Source organism: Schistosoma haematobium, chromosome 3 (assembly GCF_000699445.3).
Source record: "Schistosoma haematobium chromosome 3, whole genome shotgun sequence".
Taxonomy (NCBI): domain Eukaryota; kingdom Metazoa; phylum Platyhelminthes; class Trematoda; order Strigeidida; family Schistosomatidae; genus Schistosoma; species Schistosoma haematobium.
The window spans coordinates 44,461,652-44,475,130 of NC_067198.1; the positions used below are offsets into that span (position 1 = coordinate 44,461,652).

At 39.6% G+C, this 13,479-nt stretch overlaps 1 protein-coding gene across 1 annotated transcript; it reads left to right on the forward strand.

The window, feature by feature from the left end:
• The first annotated feature begins 8,358 nt into the window (after positions 1-8,358).
• MS3_00010677 (uncharacterized protein) lies at positions 8,359-13,479 on the forward strand. Its single transcript, XM_051219075.1, has 3 exons — positions 8,359-8,434; positions 8,473-9,660; positions 11,842-13,479. Exons 2-3 carry the CDS (start codon positions 8,668-8,670, stop codon positions 12,124-12,126), a joined length of 1,278 nt encoding a protein of 425 aa, XP_051069969.1. The 5' UTR covers positions 8,359-8,434; positions 8,473-8,667; the 3' UTR covers positions 12,127-13,479.

Consider the following 13,479-nt stretch of genomic DNA (forward strand, 5'->3'; position numbering starts at 1 on the left):
TATATTCCTCCTATAGTCACTAATCTGCTTCTAGACTTAATTGTACAATATCCCTCTTCACATGTACCACTAACATGTGAAGATGGCACAGGTATTCAGTGTTTGACAGCGCTTTAACCAGTAACACCTAACATAACTCTTACCCACCAAGAGAAATCAAAAGACAGAATCGGGGAGGTCGAAAGACATATTTGTTGACTGTCAATATATCGAGAATCGTCTGATCTAATCTGGCCAGCGATTGCAGTAGATGTTGAGCATGGCGTTACCACACGTGGTCTGGTGCGGATGCATGACCGAGCGCCTTCAGCTAGGTGAGTCCACTAAAACATGTGGTCAGCATCCAATGTCGAAAACTTACAGGGCTATTTATTTTGGGGATTTATTTACCGCTACAATGCGCCTCCAATATAATTGATTGTATGCGAAAGTGATCCCTAACATATAATATTATGCCTCCCCCTTGCGACTCATAACTCAGCTTATAATGCAGATGTAGCCTGAAAGAATAGTTGGAAGAATAGTCTGCATCTACGGTGCGTAAATGTTTTGCAATAACAATTATATCGTGACTTGATTCAACCGACATCAAACTTATCTCGAGTTTGTTGTTTCAAATATTCCGGACGTCCGTGCAGCACAGACTTAAGGTGTTTTGATAATCACTCTATCTACCCATATGGGTCTCGGAAGCATTGGATTCCAACACCTGACTACCCAAAAACCCTTAATCATAAGGTTCGTCTCGCCACTTAGCGTTTGGGTTCTTCCGCCTGATTCGATCCTCAAGCGGCCAATCTGGCCGGATGCGAATATATGAATAACGAGTTTTGTATGCGTCATTTAATAATACATCTCTTCGAAACTCCCGGGTACCATCATTATACTCCGTTTCGGTTTGGTCTAGCCTCTAACACATCTAGCACTTCTTATTACTTTCGTGATGTGTACCCCTGAAGCCTCTTCAGGCGGCACACTTTTGATGGCAGATTCCACCAACTCCGGGTAGCGTGCATGTCTTCTAGCAGGGTCATTGTCCTTCAACACCTTTAGATCCCACATAATCTAACTAGGAACGTGTTCAATTTCTTTGGAAGTCATGTTCACGGCTTTCGATCATGGTATCAAGTCCTACCTGTTAATTGCTGGCATTTTGCCTTTAGTTTCCTCTGTAAAAAAAGTCGTGGGAGTCAAGCGAATGACTCACCACGATGTTTGATACGGTTAAACTTTTCCCACCTACGATAGGGTTAAATATTGTCTTACCTTGGAACTTTGGCGGAGTAATCTGATACGCAGAATGTGGGTCCACCAAGGACCTTTCAATTAGATGGGCGTTGTTTTGGCTGTCTTTCCTTCTCTTCTATGTTTCCGAGTCGTCCATTCCCCATCGGTCGCTGCTGTAGCAACTTGGCCTCCAGTATATAAAGGTATATCGCTCATTAATTGTTTCGGCATAGAAATCCTTGTTGCATGTTGAACATTAGGATGTTTGGCACGTGTCGTAATGGCATTTACGACACTGACAAACTATTCGCTATCAATAACCATGTAAAAAACCCAACCCTCATCAACTTTTTTGATAATCAATGCCAGAAGGATAATTGCTTCCTGGATTAGTAATGTTCTGCTCGAACAACACAAAACACCGAGCCAATGAGAGTTAGGCTTTGAGCACCTTTTGATAGGCAGTTGGACTTAAGCGGGTACATATCTCATGGAACTAATTCTTACACCCATCATATTGCATTTCTTCTTCCACAGGGAATCAGCAGTACGGCTGCCCACATTTGTGAGCAGAGCCGACCATCGTAAAACTTAACTAAAAATGGTGACACAAAAATGGACATGTAAAAGAATCTCCAACCTTAACCGAATAAATCAAGTCAAAATCGACCAAGTATGCTTTAATGCAAAATCAAAACACACAAGTACAATATCACTTTAAGTGAAATAAATTCAATTAAAGTGCAAACAGTAGTATTGATGTGAAATTTTGCGATCGAAACAGTAAATTTAACTTAACGAGAAATGATACCATTATCCTTTTTAAATAGCGCGCTTTCCAAGTCACTCGAATTTTCAGTTTCAGTTTGGGAAGGACAGGAGGCCTGATGGCCTGTGTTAGTCCTGGCAATGGTGGTCTCTCAGTTGATCCAACTTTCTTTTGAAAGAATCGACGGATGGAGCCCCAACCACGTGCTGAGGTAATGAATTCCACTCGTTGATGATTCGATGGGAAAGTCAATAGTCAGCTGACAAGTAGTTTGTTCTTGGCTTTTGAACTTTTTTGGAGTGTCCTCGTAAATTCTCTGTCTTGGGAGACAAGAAAAATGAGGGCATATCAGGTGCGAATATAGCACTAAGCAATTTGAAGACTGTGATCAAGTTGCCTCTAGTCCTACGGTGTGACAACGGAAAAAGGTTCAGCTTGGCCAGTCAAGCTTCATACGGAAGCTTCGCTATCCCGAGAATCAGCTTAGTTGCCGTTCTCTGAATCTTTTCCAGAAGCTCACTGTCTTTTTTTTAAGCAGGGGCTGGCCGCTTGTATGCAGTACTCAAGTTTAGGACGTACGAACACTGTATACAAAGTCAAAAGCGTTTGAGCGTCGACATGACTAAAAGCCCTACGAACTGACCATAAGGTTCTAAAACTTTTGGCGGCTATTGCACGGCAGTGTGCAGTAGTCTTTATGTCTTGGCTAACGATAACTTCTAAGTCATTATATGTCTGGACGACAGGTAGCTCAGTGTTATTCATCGTGTATGTATCTGTGCCTTGATGACCGATATGCATCAAAACACAATTGTAATTATTAATCGGCAACTGCCAGGTTTTAAACCATTCAGATAATTTCTTCAGGTCGTTTCGGATTTCTAAGCTATCATCCTTACATCGTATTGTTCTCCATATCTTGACATCGTCAGCATATAGCAAGACTGATAATGATAAGAGACAAGGAAGTTCATTTACATACAAGAGGAATAGCACTGGCCCCAAAACTGTACCCTGGGGCACTCCACTAAGCACAGTTCCCCAGCTAGATAACTTTGAGTCCACACGTACTCTTTGTTGACGCCCAACTAAGAAGTCTTTTATCAACTTCAGTAGATTGCCTTCAATCCCCACATTTCTTAACTTATATAACAGCCGGTTGTGCGGAACTTTGTCAAAAGCTTTGCTGAAATCAATGAAGGCTACGTCTACAGGTAACTTTTGGTCATTAAGAGCGCACCAGCTTTCACGAGCCACTAATAAGTTAGTGAGGCAAGAGTAGCCCATTCCGAAACCGTGCTGCTTCTCCAAAAGGATCCGGTTTTTATCGAGATACTTAAACAGCTCCTTCCGAATAATCTTTTCTAAGATTTTAACAACCACACTAGTTAGGCTAACGGGTTGGTAATTCTCAGGTTTGTGTTTAGCACCTGTTTTGCAGACAGAACTTACTATGGCGTTCTTCCAGTCTTTTTGTAAACGACCCTGCGTTACGGATAGGTTAAAGCATGTACTTAAAAGGCTTGCAACGAAGTTAGATAGTTCCTTCAGTAGCCTGGGATGTGAATTTACCTATGTCAAGCTTATTTAGCAGACCAAAGACATCGAGTTCTTTAATGGTCACGCTATCCAGTGTATGTGTGGGGATCTGTGTGCACTGGTGGGAAGGGTGCTTCTATGGTGTATACATTGCTGAAGTAGTTTGAGAACACTTGAGCCTTACCAAAGTCGTCCTCCACTAGTGACGTTTCAACTGAGGACTCTGGGTCTATTGTCCAATCTACTAATGATGCTAAGTACATGATACCTGATATATTGGCTTTCCAGACGTTAGGTCTGGATTGGGCTGACGCATGGTTGTGACTGACAGTTATATGGAAGTCATTTTCTTATTTTCATATTACAATCACCCAACCACCTACCTGGTAATATGATAGTTGTTGGTATCCAGGACTCTTACTGCCCTGAGACAAACGCGCTCAATCGAACTACAAGATATCAAAATCCACAAATAAGTACCAGACTGATTCGAACTAGTAGATTTGGGTGGTTAGACTACTAACTACTTAACATTGCCAAATAGATTCAGATTCAGATTTGTGTAGTAAGGACAGAAGGCCCACGGCCTTTGTTATTCCTTTTCTAGTATGCTTCTGTGAGTGTCCAGCCTTCTCTTGAAAGAGTCAATCGAAGGTGCGGACACCACTGCTTCAGGCAGCAGGTTCCAAGTATTGATGACTCGGTGTGAAAACCTGTATGCCACGGGTATTTTGTTCGTTCTTGGCTTTTCTACTCGCCTGCTATGTCCTCTGAGGTGTCCCGATCTAGTGGGAAGGAAGAGAGAGAATAAGTTAGGTCCGAAATCATTTCTCAGTATTCTGTACGTCAATATTAGATCTCCCCTTAGTCTGCGATAGGACAGAGTAAAGAGGTTCAGTTTTTCAAGCCGCTCTTTATATGATAAACACCGGAGTTCCGGAATTGCACGCGTAGCTGCCCTCTGTACTTTTTCTAGTATGTCCGAGTCACCTTTTAAGCAGGGGCTTGCAGCCTGAATACAGTTCTCTAGCTTGGCTCTCACTAAGGATGTGTATACTGTGGTGAACATGGTAGTATCTAACTTAGTGAATGTCCCTTTTAAAGCTTAGAGGGTTCGAAACCCCTTGGCTGCGACCTCCCGACAATGGGCCGTCGTCTTAAGATCATTACTCACTGTCACCCCTAGATCCTTATGAGACCAGACTACTGGTAATGACACATCCCTATGTTGTACGTATTAACCTTTGAATCCCGCAAGTACATATAGACACACTTTTCCGAGTCGATAGGCATCAGCTACTCCTTAGACCAGTTTATCATATTATTTAAGTCTGCCTGAAGAGTGAATGAGTCTTTGTCTCCAGTTACTACTCGCCAACTTTTTACATCATCAGCGTATAATAACATCGGAGACTGTACTATACTTGTAAGATCATTAACGTACATTATAAAAAGTAAAGGACCTAAGACGGAACCTTGGGGTACTCCACTAAGTACCGGTCTCCAGATGGAACACTTGGAATTTATTCTTACTTTTTGCCTAAGACCTACTAGGAAATCCTTAATCCATTTTAAAAGAGGCCCGGCAATACCAAGGTTTGCCAACTTCAATGGCAGTCTATTAGTTGGCACCTTGTCAAAAGCCTTACTGAAGCCTATGTAGACAACATCCACTGAGTTTCCGTTGTCTAGCGCATTAATCCAGAGCTCCCTAGCTATAAGGAGGTTCGTTGTACAGGATAGACCCTTTCTAAAACCATGTTGTGCCATGTTCAGCAAGTTATTGGTTTCCATAAATTCCGTAATGGTCCGTTTGATTATTCTTTCCAGTATTTTAATTACAACACTGGTGAGGCTTACGGGTCTGCAATTTGATGGAACTAGTCGTAGACCTGTTTTATGTATGGGAGTGACGATTGCGTCCTTCCAGTCCATAGGTAACACACCTTGTTCAAGTGACATTTTGAATATCACAGTCAGTGGGGCTGCGATATATTGGGCAATATGTCTCAAGATTTTAGGGTGTAGTTCATCTGGTCCTGTTGACTTCTCCATGTTTAGGGTGCTAAGAGCCTTGAGCACATCTTCTTGGTCGAAGTCCACGGTGAGCAGCTGGTTTGTTGACTCTGTAATTGGGTCTGGTTCTTTCTCTAGAGGAGGTTCCTGAGTGAAAACTGCCCCAAAGTCGTCAGCTATAACCTCATCTTTTTCCTGATCCTCCTCTATCATTTCAGATTCACTTCCTACTTTAATTAGGTTGGGAATCCAATGATGAATCCTTATTCTGTAGTTTATGTACGAGAATATCCTCTTGGGCTGCTTGAGTGCAGACTGTGCCAGCTGCATTTCATATTTTCTTTGCGCTTCCCGAATTTTAATTATACACTCGTTTCTTATCGATCTGTAGCGTTCCATCGTACCTGCTGTGCCAAGGCGGATGGCAACATCCCAGCATTTCTTCTTTTGTCTTAGTAAGCGTCAAATATCCCGCCCTATCCAGGGATGTCCGTGCTTCTTTTTCTTTGGGACAGTCCAGGGTATGTATGGTTGAGTTACCCGATTGTATAACTGCCTGAATAGAGTCCATGCCTCTTGTACTGATGACTTTGAGTCAATTTCCCAATTCTCAGCCGATGCTGCGGAGTTAATTGCCTGCACATCTGTCTTCCATATGTTGGGACGGTCCGGTGCAACTGTTTGGCAGGCAATCTTAGCCATGAATTTGAATAAGATGACTGCATGGTCACTTCTCCCAAGTGGTGGGAGAAAAGCCAGTTGACCAACGTCATCACTGTGTGTGAAGACTAAATCTAAAAGAGAGGAAGAGTTTCTTAAGTCGTATCTTGTGGGATCTCTAATGTGTTGGTATAATCCTAATCCAATCGAGGTTTCTAACAGTTTGCAGTCGAACGACGATATGGATGACCCTACTTCTAAGTTAACCCAGTTCATATGTGGTGCATTAAAGTCGCCTACTACAAGGCTTTTACCGTTGTTACACCAGGACTTAAGTTTACCTAGGAGAAAATCATCTGCTACACATTCTGGACTGCGATATACTACAACTAATTCAATATCTTGCCGTCGGCATTTCAACCTACATCTCACCAGTTCACATGTCCCTGAAACATGTGCTACTGTCTCAGCTAATCTTATGGTTAGGGTACTTTTCGTGTACAGAATAACCCCGCCTCCCCTTCGGTTTAATTTATCAGTCCTACTGGTTATGAAACCAGTCAATTGGATTTCACTATCTAATACTTCTGACGTTAACCAAGTTTCCGAGACGGCGATAACGTCCGGTTTTTCTTTATCCACCACTGACTTCAGCTCCGCCATTTTATTTAGTAGGCTGCGAGCATTTGTGTAGCACACTTTTAGGTCTGTGGAAAGCTTTCCCTTGCCACCCAGAGTGGCTCGGGGATCGTTTTGCTCCGAACTTTTACAATCTGAAAACCCTTAAGAACGAGGTTCCTTTCACCGTTTCGGCGACGCTCGTTTATTTCCGCTTCTGCAGCTCTTCTCTTAATACGATCAGCTAGGCTGAGGTCCTCACGGACATATATTCCGGATCCAATCAGTTTACGTGAATTACTTAGAATCGGGTTCCTTTCTTCCACCGTGTTGAATGTAACCTTTAGGAGGCAGTTTTTCTGAGGACTTTCGGAATCCACCTTTTTTCCTATTCTATAAAGCTTATAAATACTAACTCCTGAAACTGTATCTGGGAGTAGTTTATTTAATGATGTCTTAATATGATTGAGATCATGTTCAAATCTTGCCTTTGGTTCAGTATCTGAAGATTCTCTTATCTTATGAAAAATGACTGATCTATCAGAGAGATCTGTCTTGTCACGCGGTGAGGATTTTTCTTCTGACAACATCCCTTCCAATGTCTTGCTGACCAGCTGCGTTTTGCCTACAGCCTTTTTCTTCTTATTTTTTTTCTTCTTACCGAAGTCCATTTGTCACCACTCAGAACAGCCACACCTGGACTATGTGGAACGGTGACAGTTTTATCCGGATCTTCTATTTCGACTAGAGGTGTATGACTGCCGATGTCAATATCAAGCGACACTTCATTCCTCGTTAATGTCAACGGAGATTTCACGTTCCCGTCAACCGCAGTCAGGTGTTTAATGGGTCCAGTAGCAGCACTTACTACACTGACACATTCTTCATCGTCAGTGCTCCTGTTATCAGTGCTTCCGCCATCGTTCTTCTTGCAGGTCAAAGCCAATAGGCCCATAGCCTCCTATATTAGTACCTTTTTATCCGTACAGCAGAACATACAAAGCCAATGCGAGTTAGGCTTCGAGCATCTTTTGTAAGCCGTCGGACTTAATCGTGTACACATTTTGTGATACCACTTTTTACAATCGTCACACTGCATTCCCTCCTCAACGGAGAACAAACAATTTGGTTGCCCACATTTGTGAGTCCTACCAACCATTGTAATTCCATTTAAAAGGTTTAAAAACAAAAAATGATAACAATGTGAACACAAGTGTTAGTCAAGGACTAAAAACAGGTACTCAGGACAAAATTTAGCAAAAAATTTCAAACTTTAACCAAAGAACTCTTAGTTAAAGTAGACCAAGAATGCTTTTTAGTGCAATAAGTACCAAAAGCAAGTATAATCACAACAAGTACAAAAATCACTGCCCTGGAACCTCGCCGGACTAACAATATACGAGCGCAAAGAAGTCAATCGGCTTATACAAGCTTGCGACAAAGGTATTAGAGATATTGGAAATGAGTGATAGCAAATGAAATTTGAAGTTTATGAACTTCAACCCTATAGGGTTGTGGCGCTGGCGTATGTTTGGTTTAACTAAGGTAGAAAGTTCGTTATTGAAATGTGCGTTTGTTTTGAGGTTGGTCTTTGCGTTAATAATAGTAAGTGACTATTATTTCTTTCCATAAGACGCATTTAGTCTTTCAGTAGTCTTCTTCCTGATCATGCTGCTGACGCTTTTAAACCCCCGGAGGAACCTTACGCTGGATGGGTGGATAAGATTACCCGAATATTCTTTCAGGGGTTTTGCAAATGGGATTGCATTTATTTTACTTTCATCGCAAACTACGGTTATATCTTTGAAAATAGCCTTGTCTTTCTCCCTGGTTTTCCCATGTTACTAGGCTTATTAGGTCGTTTGGCTTTAAGAGTTAGTGTACATTCTCTGAGTTTATCTTCTTCAATCCTTTTATGTGGATTCTTGTCAAACTTTGTTTTAAATCTAGCCTCCGCAGTTTTTTTATATCGCCTAGGAGTTATGATACTGGGTTCTGTAAAAGTTAGTTTTCTTGCTTCGTTACTATTTTGTTGTAATCCAGCTACAGTGTTCTTTTCATCACTTTACTCTGAGTCATTGTTTTTCTTTTTTACCGTTTCTGGGTTATATTTTATGTATGTCAACAAGATCTTATTGTCTTCTTTGTTAATCACGTTTTCTGTTATGTGCAGAAGCAATGGGTTGCTAAACATAGGATATTTAGGTTACTTCATGGTCGTTCGTTCAAACTTCCGGGTGCTAATATGGATAGATGAAGTTCAAAAAACCAGAAAGTCCTTCATATCTTTCTTGCTCTTGTCCATCAAGTGGTGGGTCAACGTTGTTGTTTTCTTCATGCCACGCCTTGTGTTACTCTTTTTATGCTCTCTCCCTTTTTTATTGTATCAAATCTACGGTTACTTTTTATATTGTTCTCGCGTGCAATCGTCTCACACTGTATTTCCGTCAAAAATTCCTGTACCACTGCTTACCTATGGCCTGGATCATGGCTTCTCAATACCAGTTCGCCTTACAAACGAATCTAGTTCTTCTCACTTACCAGTTTGGTGTTCGTTTGTACCGCCATTCTCATATTCTCATATACAAAAGAGTCAGTGGAATGTTGGGCTGTGGGGATATTACCAGCTACGGCAAATTCCAAATTTTATTCTGTCCTTACCCGTAGTTACTTTATGCTTTATATGTGCGATTATGTTTTACCGAAGAGCTCCAAAAGCATATAGGACCTTTGGGCTATGTGCAGAATGCGAAATGGACCGTATCATGGTGCCGTATGTGTTTCATATGCTGTTTTTGTGCTCTTACGGGGTTCTCCACATAAATGTCCAAGTGAGTTGTGCTTTTAATTTAAATTTTTTTTACACACATCTTGACATTTGGCATCACAATATTTGTGATTGTTTTGGTTATTTATCTAATTCAGTTATTTAAACATTTACTATATGTTCTTTAATGCGGATAGAATTTTTCGCCAAGCATTCGTAACTTGATATTGAATGAGATTCGCAAATATCATTCCGCTCATTACTTCCAGCGGAAATTTTTGTGGGTAGCTGATTATTCTTACCAATATGGCTCATTTGACAGTCATAAAGTTACTCGAGTTTTATAATTAAGTAAACAATGTTATGCGCTTGTTATCGAAGTATTTTATGATTTCGAAATATGTTAGAGTACTTACTGGCGAGTAAATTTTTACCGGAGAGTACTTTTAGTTATTTAAGTTTGTTTAATTATATCACTTGACCTAATGAATTAACAGAAGTTGTGCTACGGAAACTAGTAATTCATTGTGTCTAGTAGATTCAGTACTCTGGAGGTGATTGGGCTTTATATTATGGTTGTTAGTCAGTTAAGACGAAATATCGAACGATTGGTTCTATATTTTCTGCCTTAGAGTTCAAACTTCGCACCAACTATCTTTCAGATGTCCATATAACACTAAGGCTAGTGATGTTAGTAGCTCATATTCTAGCGGATTGATTGGAGTTAGACATCAACACCGTTGGATGCCCGCTCAGTGGCCTAGTGAATAAGCGTTTGCGTGCGAAACTGAAGGTTTTTGGTTTGATTGTCACATGCAAGGTCGTGGATACCCGCTGGTGAGGAGTCCAACTGCGAATCACGATCATTTTGTAAACCAAAACCAAGGACCTTACACCTTTATACTTAGCTCAAAATGACAGTTATAAACTCTGTGAACATGTATCGGGTCTTAGTTTGCATGCTTTTGGCTGTTATTCAGCTCCATGTTATACTAATCAGCTCATCGCATTATGGCAGATGCTGGGTGGTTATTTGTGACATGTCAACCTTCCTGGTCGATGAGGTTCAAAATCACAGTAACCTGTTTACCATAACTACTTAGTTCTTAAGACCTACTCTCGATTTTACTAACTAATTAGTTTCACTATACACATAAAGAGGTTTCAAGGCACTTGTGATCAAAACCTCCCGACTGTAGCTGCTACCTTGATGTGGTGTTCGGGCTTGCCTATTGTGATGACCCAATCGAGCTATATTGGCTGGAACATGTGTTCCTGTAGGTTCTACCATACTAGGCAGGTCGATTAAAGAACGGTAAGACTGATAGGGAGTGAAGTAGTTGAGCGTGTAGACCGCTTCACTTACTTTGGGAGTCTAAGGGTGGCCAGACCAAAACATGGTACAAATCTATGAAGCCACTGACAAGTGGACTGAGCCATTTTGGTAGGTTTAGAATACCTGGTTGGGATCCGCAAGACGATAGCAACCGATGGTTATAGACCTTGAATGACATGGCTCAACATCGTTTGCGATGGCGCAGGTGCATCCACTCTTTGTGTTCTTCCAAATTCTAATCTTCTGAATTCTTCATGTCCCTTTTTTCCTCTTTCCAAATTTATTTCACTGGATTATACTCTTTAAATAACATCTTCAAACCCTAATCTTTCTGATTATTGCTTATACTTTTACTACCTCTACCACTATGGGATTTGAGTCGGCGACTGCATCTCTGTGCTAATGTGGTATGGCAACTTGAACTGATGTATGTACGTACGAAGTTCTACGTTGTTACTGACTGACTGATGATCAAAACCTAACAACCTATACCATGTACCCTTGCCGTCGTAGACCAATAGTGGGCGAGCTACTGTTCAGTATAACCACTTTGACAGTCAGATAAATATCTCATCCTCCCTTCAGGTAATGCAAATCGACAAAACCCGAGCGTGGTAAGATTCTACCAGCTGCTAACCCATCGAAGCTGATAGGATGAAATGGTTAAAGTGTTTAATGTGTTCCATTCCGCTACCCGAAATAAAGGTAACGGTTATTTTGTTTATTTATTTTTAACCATAATCCTTAACTGGAAAGTGCAATTAGTTGGTCAGGTCACTTGTAAAGCGTATATAAGTGGTTATATTTACTTGTACACATATCAACCAAATAGTTTTTCACTTTTTTCATTGAATGACTCACATTCGCAACTCCTATATATTCATTCTCACTTATTTTTCTGTTTCATAGGTGTTAACACGTATGATATTTTCATCCTGTCCTGTTATCTATTGGTTTTGTGCATATCTTCTTTGTGAAACGTTGCCTAATTTCGAGCCATTAATAATGAATAAACACGATAGTAATTCTCTGATCAATATTAGATTTGAATTGTATCATTATTTAGTAGATATTTATAAAGCATTAAATCCTTTTCAATATCATTTAGTAAAACATCGTATTGTGCTTTGTTATTTCTTAAGTTATGCTATTATAGGCTGTATTTTACATCCTAATTTTTTACCATGGACATAGTACCCCTTTTTTTTTCTCTTTTTGTGTTTTCTAATAAGATTAATCATTATAATAACTAAAATGGTTTAAAATTTTAATTAACCAGTATCTTGTGGTCAATTGTTAGATTTCTCCTGTAGATTGGTAAGACAATTTGTTTATATTTAGTGTCTATTTACTGTCAAATGGTACATGGTGTATTTTGTATGTATGTATATGTGTGTTTGTGTGTGTTTGCAACCTTTTCTTTCTTGTATCAGATTGGATTTTTATTATCAACCGATTACATAACCTTGTCTTTAAATCTGTTATATCTTTTACTCTTGTTGATCTTCTAACTCTACTGTGTTAAAGAAAATATTGTTAAACTGAACAATAGCCATTCAGTCAGTCAGTCAGTCAGTAACAACGTAGAACCTCGTACGTACGTACATCAGTTCGAGTTGCCATACCCCAATAGCCATTTGTTTGGTACTGATGATTTTTATTTTTAACTACAAAACTTATAAATTAGTGTAACGCTTTAGTAAAGAACTAATTGAAGAGAAATATTTCTTCACTGAACTTGTTTTTGATAGTTAAGATTGATTAATAGTTATATGTTGGAGATAATGGTAAGAATCCAGAATAGAGGAGGTGATGTTACAGTTGCTAATAGTCAGATTTCCAGAAAGAATTATGGAATTGTGATGAAGATAGTAAATTATTCTATATTTAGGACTCAAATTAAATCAGTATTTGAACACTAATAAAACTATATAAGCGTGAAGAATTAAAAGGGTTATTTGATTACAATCATAGTCACCATGGCAGTGAAAGGTTCACCGCTTTATTAATTATTTTGAATGTATGGCTAAATTTGATTTTGTGTCCACTATCCATCAGGACCCTGACGATTGTACTTGTTTAGAGTTTACTGACTTTCAGACAGGTCCCTTGGAATGAGTTTAAGCTTCTACCAAAGTTTACGAAAACGTATCTTTATAATCAAATGATCTTTTTAAGTTTTCTGTCTTGCATGATATCGTTGATGCTCAAATATAAATTCGACATGTTCCAACTACACAATTGTACAATAATTTACTATTTCCACTACAACTGTATAGTCTTTTTATAAAAAAAAGTCTGATTATTAGAAACTATGGCACTACCCCCTTTATTTTGTATTATTATTGTTATTACTATTAATATGTAGATATTCGTTAACCTTAACTATGTTCAATCAAATATATCATATCTTGTTCTTTTACCTATGAATTTTGGTTCTGTTTTAAATATTCATCTACACTTACCTGACTACAGTATGTTAAGGCATCATTATAATCATATTACTCCTTGTAGCGAGAAGCCATGAAATAAAATGGATTCATTTTA